The sequence below is a fragment of the Mastomys coucha genome, unplaced genomic scaffold, assembly GCF_008632895.1.
Source record: "Mastomys coucha isolate ucsf_1 unplaced genomic scaffold, UCSF_Mcou_1 pScaffold13, whole genome shotgun sequence".
Taxonomy (NCBI): domain Eukaryota; kingdom Metazoa; phylum Chordata; class Mammalia; order Rodentia; family Muridae; genus Mastomys; species Mastomys coucha.
In genome coordinates this window covers 121,040-147,129 of record NW_022196895.1, presented here as the reverse complement: position 1 = coordinate 147,129, position 26,090 = coordinate 121,040, and the positions used below count along the sequence as shown (strand labels likewise).

Genomic DNA, 26,090 nt, shown 5'->3' with positions numbered 1-26,090 from the left:
AAAAAAAAAAAAAAAAAAAAGAAAAGAAAAGAAAAAAACAAGAAAAAAGATTGTTATTTAAGGGTAATATAATACAACAAGACCAATCCATATAATTGTTGGCATCTGGTTTTCTCCTGAGCACTTAGCATTTTATGGCCCTTATGGTATAAATAGATCCATTTCAGCAAGGTTGGGGGGTGGGAGGGTGGGGGTGAGGGTGGCACCGCCAGTGCACGCCTTCAATCCCAGCACTTGGGAGGCAGAGGCAGGTGGATTTCTGATTTTGAGACCAGCCTGGTCTACAGAGTGAGTTCCAGGACAGCCAGGGCTATACAGAGAAACCCTGTCTCAGGCTGGAGAGATGGCTCAGTGCTTAAGAGCACTGACTGCTCTTCCAAAGGTCCTGAGTTCAATTCTCAGCAACCACATGGTGGCTGACAACCATCTGTAATGAGATCTGACGCCTTCTTCTGGTGTGTCTGAAGACAACTACAGTGTACTCATATAAATAAAATAAATAAATCTTTTTTTTTTTTTAAAAAGAGAAACCATGTCTCGAAAAAAAAAATCCATTCCAAAGGTTTATCCTCCTGTGCTATAATGTCTGTAGCTGACAGTTTAGTGGGAAAAATAAATAAGTTTAAAGGCAGTAAAGGAATCACAGGAATCACAATGCTTCTTTCAGTTTGGATTCAAATAGCTGTACTTCTTTTCTTCTCGATATAATATGCAAGGACTGACCAATGATGCCTCTCCTTCTGGAGTTTTATATATATTGGCTAGTGCAAAATTAGGTAAACATTTTGATTTTTTTGAAATTGCACTGAAAATACCAAGTGCAGTTCCTGAGCCTGGAAAAGAATTGGTAAAACAAATTCCATTTCCTGCTGTGCTCTGACTTGCCTTAATTGTAAAGGTAACTTTTTCATAGGCTTTCCTAAATCCTTGTCAGAAAGGGGAGAGAATTCAAGATTACATTGATTATTAAATTCTCCACCCTTCAGGGTCATTTTCAAGCAATGGAGGATACACATCTAAAGGAGGCTCCAGTAAGGGAGCTGAGGGAAGTGGCGTAGTTGCTGGTGGACATGGTTTTACTCTTGAGCTTGAAGGGGAAAGTAAAGTTACTAACACACCTGAGTAAAGTGTACAATCATAAGGATCAGCCATATGTGACAAACATGCTCTTTTTGTTTGTTTGTTTGTTTTGTTTTGTTTCAAAACAGGGTTTCTCTGTGTAGCCCTGGCTGACCTGGAACTCACTCTGTAGACCAGGCTGGTCTCAAAATCAGAAATCCACCTGCCTCTGCCTCCCAAGTGCTGGGATTAAAGGCGTGCGCCACCATCGCCCAGCTTAAACAGGTCTTCATAGAAACATATAAACAAATAATAGCAAGGGGAAAATCTCTTTTGCCAATTTTAAGGTTTTTGTATTCATTCAAGGAATTGGTCATCTCTTCCCCATGGCTAAGATCCTCCTCCTCTTTCTTAAGTATTTTGAGAACAGTCTGGATTAATGCCTAGTGACCCAAAATTGAATAGGGATCTTTTTCCCTTGTTATTGTTGCCTCTTCAATATTGTTTCAGACTCTGTCCCATACTTTTTTATCTCAAGTTTCTTATGCTGGAAACAAGGAATTATATCATAAACAATGTACAAGCAATCTAATAGTTGTGGTTTTGAGATTTGTCTCCTCCTTTCTTTAAGGAATGATGCAAAAGCTTGACATAAGGCAAGACTTTCCCTGGTTTCTGTTCTAGGGAGTGGTTTCTCGCTCTTCCTGCGAGGGTCCCCACTCTCTTATCTCATCGCTGACTTCAGGTTCCTGAGTCCTGGGACAACATAAACCTGGGAGAGCAGGGCTTAAGAGGTGAACTAAAGTCTCATGCAATAGCCAACTTTATTAGAGCATCAGATATCTAAACTCTAAGGGTCAAGAAGTCACTTGAGTAAAGTATACAGTCACAGAACCAGCTCCACATGGCAAAAATATGTTTTTCCATAGAGGCATATAAAGAAATAATAGCCAGTTGCAATGAATAATCTGAAGTAGGGGGGGCATGAAAGCACATTCCAAGAACAATCCATATTATGGAGGAATAGAGATTACAAGAGTCTTGTTTACTTGGAGTTTTCTCACAAGGTCTCAGAAATCTCCTCACACAGCTTCATTTATGGACCATGTTCTGATATTTTTCTAAACAGTCCATCAACTGGGAACCAAACATTCAAGCATGAGTCTATGGGGGCCATTCTTATTCAACCCACCACAAGGGCTTTTATTATCGTATGACGTCTAGAAGTGGTGTTGTTATCTCTACTAAAAAGAGAAGATATCATTCTATATCCCAAGATGACCTACAACTCACAATGTAGTTAGTGCAGGTTGACCTCAAACTCAAGGTAATGTTTCTGCCTCAGTTTCCCAAGTTTTAGGAGTCCAAGAATGAGCTGCTACATCTGGCTTCAGTTAGGTCTTAAACTTTGAAATAGTTTCATTTAGAAAATGATCACACACACACATACACACACACCAAATACAGTTATGAATTTATTAGTTTAGCAAATACTCAACAAAATTAACAAATTCCTTTTTGTTTGTTTGTTTGTTTTTTCAAGACAGGGTTTCTCTGTGTAGCCCTGGCTATCCTAGAACTCACTCTGTAGACCAGGCTGGCCTTGAACTCAGAAATCCACCTGCCTCTGCCACCCAAGTGCTGGGACTAAAGGCGTGCGCCAACACTGCCTGGCTTTTTTTTTTTTTTTTTTTTTAAACAAATTCTTAATATAAGTGTTTAGAAGAATGCCTCTGAATCTTGACAGAGTTCTAGACACACAGATTTATAGCTAGCTTCTGGCTTTAAATAAAGCTGTTTGAGTGGTATACTAGTTGTTACCCTTCTGTAGCAGTACTTTTCATATATATAAATCCCAGCTGCAGGTTACCTGCCTCCATGCTTAACTTCCTGAATGAAAGACACACACACCGCCTTTATCTTTTGACATGCCTTAAACAGCACAACAGCTGGGCCACTTCCTAACATCCAACTCCTGCTGATAATCCCAAGTTATTACTTACTAAAATCTATATTCTCCCATGGCTGCCCTGGACTCAGAGGGCTGCTCACTGGACTGCACTCTCCTGGCTTCCTCATATGCTGGCTATGCCTCCCTGTCCTCCACCATTCTTAGGCATGTGTCTCTCCTCTCCGTCTTCCAGCATGGAGGATTTCCTTCTTCCTCCTCCCTCCTCCCTCCTCCCTCCTCCCTCCTTCCTCCTTCCTCTCTGTCTCAAGCCTGGGAATCCTGAAAGTACTGCTTCTGTCTGCCCTGCCCAATCATTGGTTGCTGGCATCTTTATTTACTAATCAGAACCAACTGGGAGCAGGGTCCTTCAGTTTCTTAAGTGCCTGCACTTGGGTAAGGGGTTTTGGGGACCACAATTAACATTGTAATGCAAGCAGCATTAGGCCAAATCCACTTCCTATGACAAAATACTATACCAAGTCAACCAAGTAAGGAAGGAAGAATTTATTTTGGGTTTATGTTCTAGAGGGGGTGGAAGTCCACAAGGCAGAGTGGAGGAATGGTACCAAGCAGAAGGTGTGGTGGCTGGAGCAAGATGTTGAGAGTTCATATCTTGAACAAAGCATAAAGCAGAGAGAGTGAACTAGGAATGGCAGGAGTTTTTAAACTCCCTGAGCCTGCCTCTAGTGATATACTTCCTCAAACAAAACTACCTCCTAAACCTACCCAAATAGTGTCACCAGTGAGAACTAAGTGTTCAACTAAATGAACCTATGGAGGACATTTTCCTTCACATCACCATGAGTAATCAGATAGAACCTCATTGAGCAATAGAGGTGTCTCAAAATTCCAGTACACATGAAGTACTAAATGCTGTATATAATACAAAGAGTATAAGGCATCATCAGAGCTAGCTGACTAGGCACTCTTTATGTGATTTTTTTCATTTGAGGTAGGTACAAGGGTTAGTAGGAGTTTTTACGTGGGTGTGAGGAGGGAGGGAAGAATGTACAAAAGCACAAAGTCAGCACATGGGAAGTTACAGATGAGCAACATCTCGTAAGAGAGAAACCATCGTCTAGTCTGGGAAGTAGAACTGCTAAAAGTAAGCAGAAGGTTATGGAGAGGGCTGGCGGGATGGCTCAGCGGGGAAGAGCGCTGACTGCTTGCCAAGGTCCTGAGTTCAAATCCCAGCAACCACATGGTGGCTCACAACCATCTGTAATGGGATCTGACACCCTCTGGTGCTGTCTGAAAGACAGCTACAGTGTACTTACATATAACAATAAATAAATAAATCTTTTTTTAAAAAAAAGGTTATAGAGAGTGGAGACTTTAAAGTGTTCTGTGCTCTAAATATGATTGGAATATTTTCAGATGCCCGTGTTTGGAATACTAGTAGTACTGTGGAGATGGCTGGAAGTCAGGGAGCCGATAGGCAGTCATCACTGGGATCATAGTAGCGCTGTGGAGATGGCTGGAAGTCAGGGAGCCGATAAGCAGCCATCACTGGCTTCCAGTGGAGCCATGTGCTGTGGGATGCAAGGACTACTACAGTTCTTCAGAATTAACAAGAAGTACTGTGTGTGTGTGTATGTTTGTGTCTGTGTGAACAAACATGCACATGTGTCTCCAAGTGCAATGAAGGTCAGAAGAAATTGGTGGCTCTCTTGGACTGGAGTTAGGGACAGTTGGAGTCAAACTCGAGTCCTCTGCAAAAGCAGCAAACACTCAATTTTAGGATGGCCTCTAGCCACCTGCCCCAGAGTCTTAAATAGGGTGTTCAGGGTTTTAGTTTTCATGTTTGTGCTGGCACATATAGGACTGGCACACAGGGCTGGCACACGTAGAGTTGGCACATGTACGACTGGCACATATAGGGCTGGCACATACAGGGCTCTCACACACAGGGCTGGTATATTGACTCAGCAGGTGAAGGCACTTGTCATCAAACTTGATAATCTGAGTTTGATTTCTAGGACCCACATGATGGAAGGAGAAAACTAGTTTCTAAAGTTGTTTTTTTAAACCTCCATCTATATGTGTGTCATGGCACTGGAGTACTTCTACATGTACATGCAAATAAGTGATAAGTACATAAATTAGCAGGAAATTAGTAGGGAGATGAAAAAGGAATTGCATAAAGATCTGATCTTAACATTCAAAGATATTAAATATTGACATTTTTGTGTATATTTATTTATTTATTGTCTTTGAGAATAGAATAAAATGAAAAGCATATTTTTCCACTTGGGGTGTTTCTGTTTTGTTTTGTCTTGCTTTAAGACTATAATATCTGCCCTCAGATTCTGCCATTTCTTGTTGAAGTCAAAGTTGAAAGCAAAATTTCCTTTTCCCCCTACTTTCTTTTCTTTAGGAACTGACTAACTTCAGCTAATGTCATTTTTCCAAGAGACATCTGGCCCAGCATGGGTAGCATACTGGGTCCCTTCATTTTAAGTTGATAATGTGAAGTTTATAAGGGACCTTCAGGCTGGTGGTCTCCAGTTCTGTAAGTCTCAGTCGTACAAATTGCTAAACGGGTCATCACTAAGATGCTTCAAAAGCATCTGTAACTTGTGCAGTTTGGGAATTTAATCCAGTGGTCAGAAACTAGTATTTTATATTATCATTAATTTCATCACATTTATTTTTGTCTGTCTGTCTATCTGCCTGCCTACCTACCTAACTGTCTAGTGTGTTTGTATGTGTTCGTGTGTCCATGTGTCCATGTCCATGTGAGTACTGTGGCACTCATGTGGAGGTTAGAGGATAACTTGGAGGAGTCAGCTTTTTTGTTTTGGGAATCAAAGTCCAATTGTCTGCTTCACAACAGGCTACCCTGAGCTATCTCAGTGGCTCCAAAAAGTGAGTGTTAGTAGGTTTAGAGAATTGATAAGTAGAAAAGAGAGGGGAACTAAACATACAAGTTCCTTAAGATGGGGTTCTGAGCATAGAAAGGATAGAGACTTGGGGGATGGCTGACTCAAGGAAGTGGAAAAAGTTATGGTTTATGATGGTAATTTCAAAATAGCAAATAAATTCTACATAGCAAGCATATGAATTTTGTTTTCTTAATTTCTGTATTTGATCACAAATAAACCATATAGCTCTTCCCACCATCTTTCTGTGCTACCATAATGGTATATGTAAATGTCCTCACTGTTGTCAGGACCTTCTTTACTAGGCTGTGCTCCAAAGTTATTGACTGCTTTCTAAATGTAATTAGGAAGCATAGTTCCACTGGCGAATTTGGAATCACTACTGATCATTGTGGTTCTCCCAGGCAGGTTAAACAAGCATGGCACAGTTAGCCCCAGACTGATGTGCCATTCAAAGAGCTGGAAACATGGCAGAATAAACCACTCTCATCTGTTAGCTGGTTTTCATTGTATGACAGCTTCAGCTGGCATTCTTGACCATGAAAAACCAAGACAAAAAATACATATGTGGGGGAAATCCTTGATTTTTTTTTATTTTGCTCTATATAACATACATATAAATAAAATGCCTCGGTGGAGTCTGTAAAAACAAAATCATGGAGCCTAGTGTAATGGCACATACCTATAATTCCAGCCTCTAGGAGTACTTGGTAGGCTGAGAGAGAGGAGCTAAATTTCCAGACTAGCCTTGGCTATATAGCAAGACTTTTCTCAAAAGATGAACCATAGGTTGGTTTGTTTGTTTGTTTGTTTAGTTTTTCAAGACAGGGTTTCTCTGTGTAGCCCTGGCTGTCCTGGAACTCACTCTGTAGACCAGGCTGACCTCGAACTCAGAAATCCGCCTGCCTCTGCCTCCCAAGTGCTAGGATTAAAGGTGTGCGCCACCACCGCCCTTCAGAACCATAGTTTTTATCTTTCATGTCCTACTAATGTGAAGAAATGAAAAAGTAGTATGAGATAATTTCTGAATTGTTTTAGTTAGGGGCTAGTTAATGCTTTGTTTTGCATGGATCATGACAGTTGGAAAAATTATACTATTCTTAGCTAAAATCTTATGAGTAGGTTGGTGAGATTAGTCAGTGGTTAAGAGCTGTTCTTCTAGAGGTTCTGAGTTCAATTCCAAGAAACCACATGGTGACTCAGATTCTTGTAGTATCTAAAGCTGTTTGAGTCTAAATATTTGTTTGTTGTCACTATACAATATTATGTATGTGGATTAAAAAGTCAAACTGAAATATATTTAAATCCTGTGATATCTGTCCAGAGTGACTAATTATTTTCAGTGGTTCCTGATAGCACAAGCAACTTTGGCATATTGGTAACTTGTTTTATTTAAACTTGGGGATGGTAAACTCTGGTAGTTTTAAGTTTGGCTTTATATGAAGAGTATTTATTTTCTTGTTTGTGTGACCAAAGCATCATTAAACTGTTGGGTTAACATTGTGACGGGTTGTGTGTGATGTCATTTGTGTAAGTAGCTGTGGCACTCCTGACTTTCCAGAGCTTCTTCTAATCAGGTATCCTGAAGATAATATTTTCAAAAATCTGAAAACTATTGCCCTTAAGGCTCTGTGCAGGGAATGGAGGGAAGGAACCCACCAGGCAAAGGCTGGAGTTTTATGTTTCTCTGCTTTATAACTTTCCAGTTACATGCAGCACCATTTTTGTCTCTGCTCAAGGGTTAAGCTACAGGGGAGCTATGTGGAGTGCTCTAAGCCTATAATTCCTAGTACTAGGGATTTGGAGGTGGGAGGGTTAGGGCTCCCAAGACCAGGCTATGTTACATAGTGGTTTCAAAGCCAACCTGGGGCACATCAGAGTCTCTCCTCAAGAAACAAAAACTAAGCAGGATAGCTTAGCAGGTAGAGATACTTACGGCTTAGCCTAACAACATGAGTTCCACCCTCAAGACTCACAGGTTCGAAGACAGCTGAATCCCACAAGTTGTCTTCTGACCTCCACATGTGTGCTGTGACATATGCACACACACACACACACACACACACACACACACACACACACACACACACACGGTTATTTTATGTTACTTTATTTAATTGAAACTAGTATCTTAAGTGTATATGCCCTGATACATAACACTAAGATCCAATCCAGCCCCTGAAAAACACTTGTTAATAATTTAGAGGACATATTTTAAATATGCCCTCTAATATTTCTTAGAAATTTCTTCCAAGAAGAAACTCTTTCCAAAAATCACAATGCTAAAAAATAAAATGCTACATATCTAAATAATTTTAGTTATATTTATATACTCTGGAACTAATGACAGTCCTCCTGCCTTAGGCTCGTAGGTGCTAGGATCAAGGCATGACCCACCACGCTCAGATATTTGTAACCATTTGTTATTTTGTTTTGGAGTGTGTGTGTGTGTGTTTGTGTAAATGTTTTGCCTGCATAGTGCCTGTAGAGGTCAGATGGCAGCGTTGGATCCCTTAGAATTGGAATTACAGTTGTGAGCCACCGTGTGAGTGCTGTGACTTGAATCTGGCTCCTCTGCAAGAATAAGTGCTCTTAACTGATGATTCATCTCTTAACCATTTTTAAAATTATATATTTTTTATTCATCTTGTATGTACATTGGGGCACATACATAGGTCAGAGGACCCAGTTCTGCAGTGTGGGTCTTAGGTATTGAACTCACATTATTCACTTGCTTGGTAGCAAGTACCTTTACACACTGAACCAGTTTGCCAGCCATAGTATTTTTTTAAATTTACTTTTTTTTTTATTAGTTTATGTATGTGTGGGAGACATATATGCTTGCCTGTGTGTGCTTGTGTGGCATCTAGGGGAGGGGAGGACTACATTGGTTACTCCTGGGCCACACCTGGATTTTTACATGGGTACAGAGGTGCACACGCAGCTTCTCATTCTCGAACAGCAAGTATTCTTATCCACTGAGCCATCTTTTCCATCCAGTTTTAGCCAATTTTAGGTAAACAGTTGAGTAGTGTTATGTTGTAAAACTGAACTTTTCCATCTTGGAAATACGAAACTGAACCCATAACAGTTCTTTATTCTTCCTTTTGGTTCTACTTTCTGTTTTCATGAACTTTAACTAGCTTCCTTCTAGGCATAGAATTGTCTAGGATTTATCATTTTGTGATTGGCTTATTTCATTTGTCATGATTTCCTCTAGGCTCATTCATGTACCTTGTAATAAGTTTTCTTCCTTTTAAGGCCATATATAATAGTCTATTGTGTATCATTGTTATATTTTATTATTACTGGGTTTTTTTTTGTTGTTTGTTTGTGTTTTGAGACAGGGTTTCTTTGTGTAGCTCTGACTGTCATGGAACTTTGTAGACCAGACTGGCCTTGAACTTAGAGATTTGCCTGCCATTGCCTCATGAATCTCATATTGCTGGGATTAAAGGTATGTACCATCATGCCTTACTTCTTCCTCTATTTGTTGTTGTTGTTATTATTATTATTTGGATTTTCAAGCAGGAATTTTTTTTGGGTAGTCCTGGATGTCCTGGAATTTACTCTATAGAGCATACTGGCCTATAGAGATCTACCTGCCTCTGCCTCCAGAATGCTGGGATTAAAGGCACACACCACATGGTCAGCTCAGCACCACTTTTCAAGATTTCCCAAACTTGATATTTTTGACAGCAACCAACAGGCACACAAAAGGAAGGAAGGGCCCTTGTGGTGACCATTACCTCTGTCTGTGGATTGTATGGGTATTTGCCTGCTTGTATGTCTGCACCACATTAATGCAGTGCCTATGGAAACCAGAAGAGGGTGTTAGATCCAGTGAACTGGAGTTACAGATGGCTGTTAGCCACAGTATGTATTCTGGGAAACAAACCTGGGTCTTCTGGAAGAGGACCTGGGAAGAGGGGTGAGTGCTATTGACTTCTGAGTCATTTCTCTAGCCCCAGGAGGCTCTGTTTTGAAGTTGTTTTTGTGGTACTTTAGAATAATATCAAATAATAAAATGAATTAGAATATTAATAATTGAAATTTGACTGCTTCTTAGACTTGTAAATAGTTGCTGTAACTTGGGTGAAGTGACAGAGTCCTGTAATCTACTTGGGAGACAGAGGTAGGAAGATTGCCATGGGTTCAAAACTCATCCACATTGCTAGTTCTAATCCAGGCTAGGCCAGAGTGATACTCCACAAAGGAAAACAAAACCCAGAACAAAACAATAACAAAAACTCTACTAGGTGTGGTGATACATGCCTTTAATCCCTGATACCATGTTAAAAATTACATTAAAATAGAGCTAGAGATGCATAGCTCACTGGTAGAGCACTCACCTAGCAATGGGAGAACCTGGGCTCCATCCCTAGCACCTGGGAGAGGGTTTGCCTAAAATGTTCAGTCCCTTAGAGAAAGACCAAATGTTCTGTATTAATTATGCTAGTGAGCATAATTAAAAAGTTCTTAAAAATATCAAAATAAGGTATTTTGCATCTTCAAGTGTTCAATTTGTTTGTTTGTTTTTTTGAGACATGGTTTCTCTTTGTAACCCTGGCTGTCCTGGAATTCGCTCTGTAAACTAGGCTGGTCTCAAACTCAGAGAAATCCAACTGCCTCTGCCTCCCAAATGCTGCTGGGATTAAAGGAATGTGCTACTACTGACTGGCCTCAAGTGTTCAATTTATAATGTTGTTTTTCTCTTTTCAGTTTTTAAATGTTTGAGATATTATTGTTTAACACTTTTTCTACAAGATATATAGAAATGGGGTAGTTTTCAACAATTTTCTTAGATGATGAAAAGGAATTTTGATTCTAGTCCTTGATCTTAGTCTAGATAACAGATTTGATCTGTCAGGCAGCAGAATGGACAGAGTCAGTGGTATGCTATATTGTGAATTCACGTTTCTTTAATCCTTTATTAGCTGTCCCGATTGCAGGCCCATGTCTGTGATGTTCTTAGCTGTATTGTGACATCACAAACTCCACCATGACGGAACCTAGCTACGCACTGGAGCTGGTCTACTAGGTGCTGATCGCATGCTGTGCTACAACACTGTGAGCTTTCCTCAGTATAAGTGTCATTATTACAACTTTTTTTTAAAGTTCCAAATCCAAGTGAGGCTATCAATCGCATCATCTTACCCTGTTTCTTCAGATTAACTACTGTCTTTAGTGGGTTTTCAGTGGATGTGGTGGCATCAGCATAACCTATGCTTCAGGCATCCTATAGAAGAAGATTATTCTTCAGGGGATCTGGATAAAAAGGTAAATTTTTATCTGCTATGAGTTCATTATATATGTTTTTAAAGCTTCAGAAAAAGATTCTCAAGCTATAAAGTAGAATATACACCACCTTTATTTTTTTAACTTGTTTTTGAGAAGGATGCCTGTTTGATTTTTGGAATGGGATATGTACACTCTAAGCCCTCCCCACTGCTTTCTCCTGATTTAGGCCTTCTAGGCCAGTGCCTCCACCCCTTTGACACTAGAGCATCTCTTCCCATGTTTCTCTGTTACAGTACTTTCTAATTCCTCGCCTTGATTTTTTTTGAATTGAACACTACCCAAAATATTTGTTTTACTAATTGTCTTTTTTCTTTCTGAATTGGGAATGCAGGAATTTGCATGTTTTCTGCTTAATCCCCACTGGCTGAGCAATGGCTCACGAAACCCTGAACAAGTGCCCAGAAAGTACTGTTAGTTAACTGAAGAGTCAACTAATTAAAAAAATGTGGCATATTCCTGTGAATTTTTTATTGTAAAATTGTTTTAGGGGCCAGGGAGAGGAGATGGGTCAGGGGTAAAGGCACTGACAGCTGAGTTCAGTTTCCTGATCCACATGGTGGAAGGAGAGAAGCAGCCCCTGCAAGTCGTTCTCTGATCTCCATGTGTGTACTCGTTCACACATACAAATATGTTTAAAAACTTGTTTTAGGCCAGCCTGAGAGATGGTTCAGCAGTTAAAAGTACTTGTTACTCTCCCCTCGCTGCAAATACTTGTCTTTGTTTTCTCTTTACTACTTTTTCTCAGTTGTCCTTTGGAAGATTTCTCAGGTTCTAGCATACTTGCAAATCTGCTAATTTCTCCTTAGACATTACAAAATTAGACTTTATCTACATAGCACTTGTTCTTATAGAAGTTGTTTCCAGCATCCACATGATGGGAAAAAACCTCCAGTCCCTTCTGACCTGTAGGTGACCAGCACACATGGTGACCTGCACACATGGTGACCAGCACACATGTGTTGCCCATACCTAAGTGCAGCAAAACATATGTGTGAAATAACCTAATCTAAAAATTTTTGTTTTAGGTCATACACAATGGCACATGTCTATATTCTTAGTACTTAGGGGGCTGAGATAGAATAATTGCAAATTTGAGGCCTTCCTCAACTACATAGCAAGGTTAGGTCTCACAAACACAAAAGGAACAAACAAACAAACAAAAAAAAAAGTAACAGTAGTTTTAGAACAAATTTTGATGTATATAAGAGATATTTCTCTGTTTCTGCTTATTTTAGTTCAAGTGCACCTTATTGTCTTCCTATAAGTAATTTTATTTTTTCTCTTTTGATTTAACTTAAAAATTTGATTTACGTTTGAGACATGGTTGTCTTATGCAGCTTACGCTAGTTTTAAACTTGCTGTATACTGCATCTCCCTCCTTAATGTTGCGGTTGTGGGGTGTGCTGCCAGGCCTAGGTTACTAATTCCCCAGTGCTCCCAAAATGTCTTTAGAGCCTTTGCACGCTGTGAGAAATTACATATGTATATGGATTCCTCTCTTGATACTGTTCAAATATGCAACCAATTCTGATTCAGAAGTGTGTTGTTTAGTCTTCACAGGTTTGCATACTGTCTGTAGTTTCTCCTACTGTTGAGAGCCAGTCTTGTTCCACTGTAGAATGGATGTTCCAAGGTAGAATACAGGATGGTAGCACAATATCATACATTTTGGCTTTCAGCACTCACATAGTGGCTCACAACTATGTCCTCTTCTGACCTCCATAAGTAACAAGCATACACATGGTGCATATGCAATATATTGTTGACACTTTTGTGTCCTAGTATATGATCAGTTCTTTAAAAAGTTTGAGAAGAATTTATGTTTTTTAGAGTTAGGATGGAACATTCTGTAGATAACTGTTGTGTCTATTTGACTTAAGATATCCTTTAACTCCAAGGAGTTTGTTTTGGTTTTGTTTTTGTTTTTTTTGTTTTTTTTTTTTTTTTTTTTTTTTTTTTTTTTTTTTTTTTTTTTTTTTTTTTTTTTTTTTTTTTTTTTTTTTAGTTTTTGTCAGAATGACCTGTTACTGGTAAGGGTGAGGAGGTATTGAAGTCACCACTGTGTTATATCGTTGTAGTGAAGTTACTCTGTGGTTTTAGATCTAGCAATATTTCTTTTCTGAAGTTGAGTGCATCTGCTATGGTATGTGTATGTATGTTTAGAACTGGAAGTACTCTCTTGGTGGGTTGTTCTCATAGTGAAGATGAACTGACCTTATTATCTCTTGTAGCTAGTCTGAGTGTGAAGTCTCTTTAGTTACACATTAAAATTGCTATGCATATTTATTTGTTAGTTACATTTCCTTGGAATACATTTTTTCTTTTTCTTTTTCCTTTTTTTGGTTTTTCAAGACAGTTTCTCTGTGTAGCCCTAGCTGTCCTAGAACTCACTCTACAGACCAGGCTGGCCTTGAACTCAGAAATCCACCTGCCTCTGCCTCCCAAGTGCTGGGATTAAAGGCGTGCACCACCACTGCCCAGCTTCATTCTTTTATTTTAAAGTGGTGTCTATTTTTGATGATGAAGTTTGTTTCTTAGAAGCAGCAGAAAGTTAGATCCTGTTTTCTAATCTAGTCTAATAGTCTGTGTATATTTATTGGGGGAGTTGAGACCACTAATATTAAGAATTGATCCTTGAGAGATGTGTATTAGTTACTTACATATTGTTTTTATGTTGTTTTCTTAGACATCTTTTAAGTAACTATTGGAATTATTTATTACCTGTGAACTCCTGGATGTGTTTATTCTTTTCTTCAGACTGAAGTATTCTTCTAATAATTTCTATAGAGCTTGGTTAGTGGTCATAAATTCCTTTAATCTATTTTTATCATGGAAAGGTTTAATTTCTCCCTCAATTTTAGTAGATAATTTGGTTGGGTATAATGTTTGGATTGACAATTTTGGTCTTTCAGAACTTGGAGTATAATGCAAAGGAAGAAGTTTTTGTTGAATAATCAGGTAATCTCTTTACGGGCCTGCCTTTGTGAGTGTCATGACCTTTCTGTCTTAAGGATGTTGATCCCTTTTTTTGTGTGTGTTTTTGTTTTAACTGTAATATTTTGTGGGGAGGTTCTTTTTTGGCCCTGTCTATTTGGAGTTCTGTAGGCTTCTTGTACCTGGATGGGTATTTCTTTTTCTAGTTTTGAGAAACGTTCTTCTCTGATTTTTGTTTTGTTTTGGAGGCCAAGTCTCACTATGTAATACTAACTGGCCTGGAGCTCAGTGCGGAGCAGGCTTGCTTCATGCTCACAAACATCGACCTGCCTCTACGTCCTGGATACTGGGATTCAGACTGCTTGCTATGATGCCCGGCCCCTCTGTGATTTTATTGAAAATATATTCTATACCTTCAGTGTGATAGTGTCCTTTTATTCCCACAGTCTACAGGTTAGATCTTTTTTTGGTATCCTACTTTCTCTTCATATTTATTTCAGAATTTCTCAGTTGACCTCTACCTTGTCCTCCAAGCCCAGAGTCTCTATTTTCCTATGGTCCATTCCATTGGTAAGGCTTTCCACTAAGGTATATGTTTGGCTTATTGAGTTTTGCCCTTCCGGTATTATTTCAGTTGGGCTTTTTTCAGCAATTCTGTCTCTGTTAAATTCTGTTTTTTTATACCTTGGATTGCCGCCTTTACTTCATTCATGTCATTGTTGTTTGCTCTTGGAGCATGCTGTCTATGAGTTGCTTGAATTATTATAATAATTCTTCTGAATTCTTTGGAAATTCTTCCAAGTCACTTTCAAGACAGGGTTTCTCTGTGTAGCCCTGGCTGTCCTGGATTTCACTCTGTAGACCAGGCTGGCCTCGAACTCAGAAATCCGCCTGCCTCTGCCTCCCAAGTGCTGGGATTAAAGGCGTGAGCCACCACCGCCCAGCCCAAGTCATTTTCATTAGGTTCCATTATTAGGGATTTTAGTTGTGGGGGATCCATGTCATCTTGGTTTCTGATTTTGTTTGTGTACTAGGACTTGTGCATCTAGAGTAGTATTGTTGGTTGTTAATTCCTTCCTTTCTTCCTTCCTTCCTTCCTTCCTTCCTTCCTTCCTTCCTTCCTTCCTTCCTTCCTTCCTCTTTCTGTCTGTCTTTTTTCCTTTCATTGTCCCACAGTGGAGGTATTTACAGTATTCAGGAAAGGACTTAGTTAGTAGTAGGTCTGAGAGGCCTACTTTCTTCTGTCTGGCAGGTACAGGAAGAATATGAGCAGCATAGGTGGGCCTAAGCAGGGGAAGCTGGATCTCCTACTTGCTGCATGAGGCTGTGCAGGATTGTAGGATGGGCCTATAGCAGGAGGCAATGACCACACCTGGAGTGTGGTTTCTGGGTGGTGTAGATGGACCTAAGCTTGAGAAGTGGGATGCAGGAGGGTGAAAGTTGTTCCTGGACAGTGCTGCCATGTAAGCTTTTAAGAGTAATAGTGATAAAGTTTAAGATCATTAACTCTATACAATTACAGGCTAATGCTGATCACGGCCCAGCTTTCTCAAAGCTAGTGAGCATGTAGAATGGCAGTTTTACAGATCTAAGTGCTTTTTTGATTAAAAGGATCCATCTAAAGTCTAGCATCAAGGATACATTATTTGTGTCTTAGGAGTTTAATGATAGTCTCTTAAGCTTCTGCACTCCCAGAAGTATCATTGCAGAATTCACTTAGAATTCACCTGTAGGATTTTGAGGTCACAGCCTGTGTTGGTGGGAACTTACAACTTGTTTTAGTTTTTGTTTGTTTGTTTGGTTTTCCTGAGACAGGGTCTCACTGTGTACTTCTGACTGGCCTGGAACTCACTATGTAGACCAAGCTAGCCTCAAATTCACAGAGGTCTGCCTGCCTCCTGAGGGCTGAAATGAAAAGGCATGTACCACCATACCCGGTCCAGGTATTCTTTAAAAGATATGTTTTTATGTTATTTGTTTTGTGTATATATGGGTGTCAGCACATGTGTACCGTGGTATATGTGGAAATCAAAGAACAACTGTGAGATTTGTTTATGGTCTTCCGTGATGGACTTCCAAGATCAGACACAAGTCATCAATCTTGACAGCAAGGAGCTTTACTCACAGAGTTATCTTGTTGGTCTACATCAGGTATTCTTGACACTAAACCTTTTGATAGAACTGTTGTTTAATATGGAGTTCTGAGAATTATACTTGAAAGATAAAGCAACTGAAAGCATATTCTATAATTGTTTATATATGTATATACATACATATATATAGGATATATGCACATATTATCATAAAATATGTGTGTGTGTATATATATGTGTATGTGTATACACAGACACATACACACACACATATATGCTAGTTTTATATCAACTTGGCACAAGCTGAAATCATCTGAGTTGAGGGAATCTCTATTACGATTAATGCCTTCATAAGATGAGCCCATAGGCAAGCCTGTGCAACATTTTCTTAATTAGTGATTGATATGCTAGGGCCTAGCCCATTATGAGTGGTACCACCCCTGGTGGTCCTGGCTTCTATAAGAAAGCAGGCTGAGCAAGCCACGAAGAGCAAACTAAGCAGCACCGCACCACTGCCTCTGCATTAGCTCTTGTCTCTAGCTTCCTGTCCCCACTTCCCTCCGTGATGGATTCTTACCTGGTAGTGTAAACTGAAACAAAGATTGACGACTCTTTCCTCTGCAAGTTGCTTTGGTCATGGTGTTTCATCACAGCAATAGTAACCCTAACTAGGACTGTGTGTGTGTGTGTGTGTGTGTGTGTGTGTGTGTGTGTTTACATATGCATATATTATGATTTGTTCATTTTTTATAAAGTTTTCTTATAATTTATTTATTTTTTTGTGCACTGATGTTTTTCTTTCACATGCCTGTGTGAGGGTGTCAGGTCCCCTGGAACTGGAGTTACAGACAGCTGTGAGCTGCTATGTGGATGCTTGGAACTGAACCCAGGCCTTCTGGAAGAACAGTAGATGTTCTTAACCTCTGAGCCACCTCTCCAGCCCTATGGTTTGTTCTTGCTTTAGTTCTTCAAGTGCTCTCATCCTTTGAAGCCGTGGCGCTTATTCACAGGAAGGAAGTACCCAGATGCGGGGCCTTCATAACAGCACAGCTTTTGGCAATATCTCTAGTCTTCTTGAGTTTTTCTACTGCAGTTTCATGTTTGTCATCTTGAAATGTTTTACTTTTTGTTAAAAAAAGCAAATCATGCTGGGCAGTGGTGGCGCATGCCTTTAATCCCAGCACTTGGGAGGCAGAGGCAGGCAGATTTCTGAGTTCGAGGCCAGCCTGGTCTACAGAGTGAGTTCCAGGACAGCCAGGGCTACACAGAGAAACCCTGTCTCTGAAAAACCACACACATACACACACACACACACACACACACACACACACACACACAGAGCAAATCATTGATATGCACTGGGTCTCTGGCAGGGCTAGTCAGAGAGCTCTGATTCTACAGAGAAAAGTCCTTTCATATGAGCAGCTTTCATAGTCTTAAGTTTTTCCCACCAATAGCTTGATGGAGTGTTGTGCCTGGAGTCCTAGTTACTCAAGGATGCCAAGTGGTAAAGTGTAGAGCTGGAGACCCCTATTTCGGAAGGAAGGAAGAGAGGAAGGAAGGAAGGAAGGAAGCAAAGGGGAAGAGAAGAAGGAGAAGGAAAGGGGAAGGAAGGGGGAAAGTAAAAGAGAAAGAAGGGGAAGGAAAAACAAAAGCAAACATGAGATAAGGATACCCGCAGGGTGTGCGGCATCCTCTTATAGGAGTGTGCTAGCCACTACTTCTCTTTGAGTTGAGGAAGTTTCGTTTTGCCTTTCTATATAAGTTAAAAAACATAATTTATATTTTGATAGTCTCTCACGTACAGTCAGTGTTAGTGGGTATGAATTGTGGCTATGAAGCTATATTGGAGCTGAAATCTCAGCCTGTCTCAGCTCTTTCTTTGAGCTGAACAGCAGATTGAAGCAATGTTATTATGGAACAGCCACTGTAAAGTGTTCTGTGTATTGCAGAACCTTGGGAAAGATCTGAAGATGCTTTCAAAAGATTTGCTAAGATAAACATATATAGTAAAAAATGTATTTTATGTATAATACAATTTTATTTACCTTTAGTAACATTTGTACTGGTGTACAATCATTTGTACATTTGTACATTTGTTTTGGTGTGGTCAAAACAATAAGTGGAAGATAAACTTTTATTCTTAACTTGAGCCATATTAGTGACATCAAGGACCATGAGTAACCTTTATATTCTTTAGAATATAAAGTTGAAGTTAAACACAGCAGCCAGTTTCATGGGAGAATATTTTGGATAAACCAGTAAAAGCTGCATAGCAACGTGACCCTTGAGTACATACTATCTTAATCTAATACTCTGTTTTGAAATGGGATGTATTTTCGAGGAGAGGTGGCCCACACCCACTGAGCCAGTGCTTCCCTAGACGTATTTCAGGATGTTGCATAATATTGAGTTGGTTAAAGATACATCCAAAGACTACAGATCAGTGGGTTTTAATGTCATGTACAGATTTGGGAACAACCACTTATGAGTTTTAGAGCTATGTCAAAGAATATGCTTGCTTGCCTATAAAGCTGAGTAAAATATCCTGGCTTGAAAAAAATCCACTGTCTATGAGATTCAGATTTTCTTCACGTTATCACCTCATGAAACACTGCAAATTCATTGTAGATGTATATATTAGAATCTAGATCTGTTTAATTGAAACAAGTTATTTAAAGCCAAGTAGGGTAGAGCAGACTGATAATCTTAGCCCTTGGGAGGCTAAGACAGAGGTCATCATGAATTTAAGACCATCCTGGGATATATAGTGAGCTGCAAGCTAGCCTGTGATAAGTGAGAACCTTTGAACTCACAGGCAGATCTCTGTGAGTTCAAGGCCAACCAGGTCTATGTAAGTTCCAGGCTAGCCAAGGATACATAGAGAAACCCTGTCTTGAAAAATAATACAAAACAACAAAAGAAAACAAAAGAAAGGAAGGAAGGAAGAGAAAACCAAACAACAAAAATCATAGTCATTAAAAGAAGTCGTTAGTCTGCTATGGTGATGGTGGTGGATGCCTTTAATGTCCGCAGAAGCAGGTGCCTCTTTGTTCCTTTGAGGCCAGCCTGGTATATGTAGTAAGTTCCAGGCCAGCCAGGGATACATAATGAGACATTGTCTCAAAACAACAACAAAGCCGGGCGGGCACGCCCTTAATCCCAGCATTTGGGAGGCAGAGACAGGCAGATTTCTGAGTTCGAGGCCAGCCTGGTCTACAGAGTGAGTTCCAGGACAGCCAGGGCTACACAGAGAAACCCTGTCTCCAAAAACCAAAACAAACAAACAAAACAACAAAAACTCACAACCAGCTGAAAACACATATACACAAAAACCCCAAAGTAAAACAGTCAGAATTTTCACTAAGTAGTTTTGTTTTTAAAAAATGTAACTTTGGGGCTGGAGAGTTGGCTCTGTGGTTAAGAGCACTGACTGCTCTTCCAGAGGTCCTGAGTTCAAATCCTAGCAACCACATGGTGGCTCACAACCATCTGTAATGAGATCTGATGCCTGATGAGTGATCTTCTGGTGTGTCTGAAGACAGTTACAGTGTACTTACATACATTAAATGAATAAATAAATCTTTAAGAAAGAATGTAACTTTTTCCTAGAATAGCATTTACTATTGCTGAGCTATTAGGTGATTATTCCATTTTAATTTCTAGTGTGGTATTAATCAGTAGATAAAAATCTTCTGGAGCTGTCTCATATGGGTTTGCAAGAATCAGATATGTACAGTTTTATCTGATTTTGTGTCCATCATCTCTATCTACAGTCTGAAACAAGTCATGATCCATAATGCATTGTTTATGTCACAGAAATAAACAAAAACTGTACACTGGGATTCCACTTCCTAGGACCTAGCTATTAAATATTTACCATCACTCTACTAGGTAGAAATCCAGTCAATTCAGATACTGAAACCTTTAGGGCTGGTGAGATGGCTTAGTTGCTGAAAGCACTTCCTGCTGAACTTGATCACCTGAGTTTGATCCTGTGGAACTACATGGTAGAAGGAGAGACCAACTTCAATAAGTTGTCCTTTCAACCTTTCAACCTCACACAACACAGTGGCATGAACACACAAAGTGGTATATATACATACACAAAGTTACTCTACATGTAATAATAAAAATTTGAAAACAACAACAAAAACCTCTGAGGTAGTTAGCAAGTTTAAGTATAAAGATAACATGAGAGAGGGAGTTTGTGGTTACTTGAGAGGAGGAGGGAATCTTCTGCCACAGAAGTTAACACAGTGCTGGATGTCCTTCCATCGTTCGTACAGTATTGGCTTCTGTGCTGAGATTTGTGGAACAAATTCTTTTTCTGCCTTTAGCTGTTTGCCTCCCCCTCCCCCCACACATGAGGTACTTTTGATGTAGATGAGATGTGGTTTTCTTCTATAGTCCAAGTAGATGACATTGGGATAGGTAGGCTGAAATTGCTTGGCACATTGTATCAGTTGCCTCTGGCCTCATTTGTCACTTCCTAATCTAGGCTTAGATCAAGGTCTGGCTTCAGCTCTGACTCCCACAGAAAGGCTTCACTTTTTGCTCAGGGCTATACTGATCTTTCTTCTGTACTCCTGTGCCATTCATGGCTAGTAAAGTAGAGCAGTTAGTTCTTCCTTTGTTTGATGTGTTGTCTTTGGGGCACCAGTTTTACCAATTCTACTTTATACTTGAGTCCATGAAGTATAGTTGAGTGCTAGACATAGGCTTCTTTTTTATGTCTTAAAGTATTTGCTTTCTATAAAATGACATTGTAAGTAAATTTGTTGTAAATCTATCCCCTAATCCCCAGACAAGGGTTTTTTTCTGTGTTTTATATCCTGGCCACAAACTCATGATCCTTCTGCTTCAGCTTCCTGAGTGCTGAGATTTCAAACATATGCCACTTTGCTCACCTGGTAAAACCATATTGAAATGGTTTTAAAATAATAAACACTAGTAAAGTAGCCTGGGACTCATCAGGGTTTCCTAAAACAATAGAGGCTTCCATGAAAATTAACACCTGAAGTTCTCTTATTACTCAAGATAGAAACTCCCACTGTTATTTCATTTTCAAGGTCTTTGAGTGATTTGAATAAATCAAAATGCATAGTGAACTGAGTAAAATTAAGAAAAGTTTCTGAGGGGCTAGAGAGATGGCTCAGTGGTTAAGAGCACCGACTGCTCTTCCAGAGGTTATGAGTTCAAATCCCAGCAACCACATGGTGGCTCACAACCATCCTTAATGAGATCTGATGTCCTCTCCTGGTGTGTCTGAGAACAGCTACAGTATACTTACATATAATAATAAATAAATATTTTAAAAAAAAGAAGAAAAGTTTCTGAAATTACAGTGTCCAGAAAGTCAGACTGATTACTAGAGACTGAGTCCAATCCAAAGGGTGTTTGTGGGTACACTCAGGGAGATACCTGTCACTCATCTCTCAGTTCAAGGCTGGTGGGGCTTTGCACCTCTCAGATCACCCTCCATGCTGGGAAGTGGGCTGCCACCCCAGCCCTGAGGCAGAGGGTTTTTTTGGAACAGACACAAAAGGCTTGAAAGGTCCTGCAATTTCTTCCTTCTGTGGTGTAGTGCATATGTGTGTGTGTGTGTGTGTGTGTGTGAGAGGGAGAGAGAGACAGACAGACAGACAGTGACAGGTATGCACATGTGGTTATAGAATATAAAATGACTTTTTTTAAACTAATATTGAGACAGTATATCAGCTTACATCTAAAATAGTGAAAGAATTGCCATATCAAAATACTTCATTTATCAAGAAGTAATTCACCACATTTGAATTTTCTTCAGTTCCTCTTAATCAGTTAGAGAGGAGGAGTTTGTGTTGTGCCCTGGGAAGGGCGACCCTGTTAGTAGCCAAGAGGGTGCATCGAGGTAGTTTAACTGCTTTAGAACTTTGTGCTCGGAACATTCTTAGCTGCCAAAGCATGGGCAGCAAAAGTGAGGCACATGGGTTCTTTAGTATGTGTCACATCAGAGAATGACAGTTCCAGGACAGTGACTGCCTCCTAATGGTAAGTACCCCACTTGTTCTTCATCTCTTTGACTCAGAAAGAGAAAAGAGAAGTAGGCTGGTTGTGACATCAAGTGTACTCTTAAAAATAAACAAAAGTGAAACAAGTCCAGCTTTAATCCTCAATGACGGTCATTTTTTCAGGTTTCTGTAGCTGGATCAGGCACTGGAAGAGGCTCCCCAGCTGTGACTCTAGTACAGTTACCTTCAGGCCAAACTGTACAGGTGCAGGGAGTAATTCAGACACCACATCCATCGGTTATTCAGTCACCACAAATACAAACTGTTCAGGTCAGCGTCCTTCCTTGACCATTTGTCTTTGACTTTCGTGAGCTTTAAATTTTTTCTATTGCGTAATTCATTTATCATCATTTTCTTTGTTTTCTTTTACTCTTTTAGAGGTAAGGTTTCACTATGTAGCCAAGGTTGGCTTTAAACACCTCCTCCTCCTCCTCAGCCTCTCGAGTCATGGGATGGCAGGCATGTGCCATTCCATTTGGCTGTTTTGTGTAACTTTATATGAAAGGTGTCTTCTTGGATACTTGGAGAATTTCTTTTTGTGTGTGGTACAGTGTGTTGGGCTGTGTGTACAGACTGTCTTAAGGGTTGCTCTTAACTCTGTACAGCGAGTACTTGTTAAATAAGCAGTTCTATATGTTAGCTGCTTTTTTCTGACACATTTATTTAGCAGAGTTCTCAAGTGGTACTTTGAGGGTTCTTGAAAGACGTTGTAATAAGCATAGTCCTATGAAGAGTATAGTCCTGACTGGCTTTGGATTCACTATGGAACCCAAGTTGGCATCCAACCTCCTGCCTCAGCCTCTTGAGTACATTATTGCACTTGGTCAGAAATTGATTTCATATTAGTGAATGTAACCTTTAGAAATTCAGGATATTTGATGCTGGGACTTAAACTGCAGATCTTTGTGTATGCTAAGCACATGCTCTAATACCTCCTGTACCCAAGCCCAAAAGTAGGATCCATGTCACTTGGACACTTTGTTTCCATGGCATCCACTCCTCAGGTTGAACCTGGGCTTTTGTAGATGTTGTAGTACAGATAAATATTTTACAAGTTCTCATCATTGTTATTATCAAAATGGTCACATCCTAAACTCTTGAAGGTAGTTTTTTCATTAATAGATGTTATTTATTATATGTGTACTTTATAGCATACTGTTCATATTTACTAAGCTGATTTCTGTTTCTTTTTTAGGTCAATTTGTTATTATTCTTTAAGTGTAGAAATTATTTGAACTTAAGTGGTGACAAACAAGTCTGTGAGGAAAATGGATGTGCATATCTGACTCTTGCCTTCGTCTGCATGCTTGAGTGTAGTTTTCACAGAATGCTGTAGGCTTGCAGCACAGCACTGACATGATATATTTCCACACTTTCTGAGCTCCTTTCTTTTTCCAGCATAGGTATCTTGTCTTTGTCCCAGGGTGTAGAAACAATTCCAAGCATTGTCTTTAGTTTACTGTGATGACTCTTGGTTCCAAGAATTTATAGTTTCTGATTCTAATTATAAAGTAAGAAAGTTTCCCTTTGCTCTTCCTTGCATTATGGATTTTATTGGCAGTAAAAACTTTACCTGGCTGGTATTGGAAGGCAACTTGTCTTATAATAAGAACACTTTACTATTGCTGTTGTTTTGTTAAGTGAATGATTTGATTGTCTTTGTAGAGATAAATGTTTTTAGATCTTATCTTAGAACTCATGTGGTTTAAATGACAAATCTGCATGAACTTCAATTTTTAAAATGTTTTTATTAGTGTATATTAATTATATGCAATAGTGTTTTCATAATTATGATGTTCCATACTGTACTAGTATTTGCTCTGTAGACCATGCTGGCCTCAGGCTCACAGACATCCACTTGCTTTTATCTCCCAAGTTCTGGTATTAAAGATGTGAGCTACCATTGCTCATCTCATTTCAGCTTTTCTAAACTGGATGAAGTAATGGGCTGCACTGCACTTGAGGGGATTGCTGTGGCTTTGGACAGCTGTGTGAAGTCTATTACCAGTGTAAGACACATGGTACGAGTGGTACAAGGATACCACTTGTGGTCATGGATACTCTATACAAACACTCACACACTGACTTGTATATGCATATATGTATATGTCTGTGTATGTGTACACACACACACATCTGTCTACATGCATTGAAGACTATATAATTCCTTCTATTAAAATTCAGAAATGAATTTTTAGTATGTATTTTAATTAGTAAACAATTTTTATCAATTTATTCTGACAACATTTTGTTTTAAAGTGTGTATACATTGTGGCATGACTAAATTGGCTAATTAAAATATGTATTATTTTATATAATTTTTCATGCTGGAAACACTTTAAATATGCTAAGTCTCCACAAACTTTTGTAATTTTCAAGAGGAAAATATAGTGATATTCTTCTTTTTTCTCCTCCTCCTCCTCCTTGGCATTTTTCTAGAGAAGATTTTTGAAGCTCAAGCTGGCTTCAAGCTCACAGTGTATGTAAGGCTGTTCTTGAATTTTGTATGCTTCTGTTTCTGCCTTCAAATGCTAGGATTAGGGGAGTTCCCCACTATTCAAGGTTTTATGTGATGTTGGGGATCAAATGTATGGCGTTGTGCATGATGGAAGCACTGTCTACTGAGTTGGTTGCCTCCTCAGCCCCATGCTGTTCTTAACTGGACTCACCATGCAGCACAACAGGAGCTACGTGTTGTTTGCATTCTTATTCTTATTTTTTCTCCATGTCAAAGCCTCATGCAACAGGAAGTTTTGTAGACCTACCTCCCCAGCCTTAGAGCTAAATGACTAAATATATTGGCAAAAAACATGTTTAGAGGTTTGTCATCTTAGTTCTCTCATCTTCTCTAATTGTCATGTCATTGTATTGTTGCCAGGTTTGAAAACTCTGATACTTTTATTTTTACAACTATCTATGTATCTCTGTATCTATCCATCCATCCATCCATCCATCCATCCATCTATCTATCTATCTATCCATCCATCCATCCATCCATCTATCATCTATCCATCCATCCATCTATCTATCTATCTATCTATCTATCTATCTATCTATCATCTATCCATCCATCCATCCATCCATCCATCCATCCATCCCACTCTCCAGTCTATTTTTTTATGTGGATGTGTCTTTGGGTGCATCCCATAGAGTCTACATGTAGGTTAGAGGACAACTAGTGGGAATTTGTTCTGTCTGATATGTCTGGGTCTTGGGACTGAACTCAGGTTGTCAGGCATAGTGACAAGTGCTTTTATTCACTGAGCCATCATACAGGTCCTTTAAATATAAATTTGTTTTGACTTAAGAATCTTTAAACTCTAATATGCTCCTTATAATATAAACCCTTCTCTCAATAAGCCTGGTTTTACTGACTTGTTTACATAAGTATTCTTCTTTGGGCCTACCTAATGTCCTAACTTTTACACCCAGCTTAAGCCAATAATGACGTAGCACTAAATTGGGTAGTTTTTCTGCATCTGTTATGGTCTTATGGATATCTGTATTTACAAGGATGCATTCCAGTTTGGGGTTTTGGGTCTTAAGTGTTTTTTGCTTTTTCCTTTCCTGTGAAGCCTTACTTGGTATTCCAAGTACTTTTCTGTTGAGTTTATATAGAATTTACTATCAGTTCCACTCCTTGTTTCCCTCTCCACACAAGCACTGAGTTCTGTCCACAGACTCCTAATTACCATTTTTGAGTGAAGATGAAGATTATATTTTATGATGCATTTCAGAAAGTCTTGTATTATAGGTAGCAACAATTGCAGAGACAGATGATTCTGCAGATTCAGAAGTAATTGATTCACATAAACGTAGA

The 26,090-nt window shown here is 39.3% G+C and overlaps 1 protein-coding gene across 1 annotated transcript in view; it reads left to right on the top strand.

Moving 5' to 3' along the window:
• Positions 1-26,090, top strand: part of LOC116087778 (cAMP-responsive element modulator-like) — a 73,652-nt gene that overhangs the window by 18,520 nt on the left and 29,042 nt on the right. The window contains exons 4-5 of the mRNA XM_031366352.1: positions 22,394-22,540; positions 26,025-26,085. Coding sequence (XP_031222212.1) covers positions 22,394-22,540; positions 26,025-26,085 — 208 coding nt within the window. The remainder of the gene's footprint in view (positions 1-22,393; positions 22,541-26,024; positions 26,086-26,090) is intronic.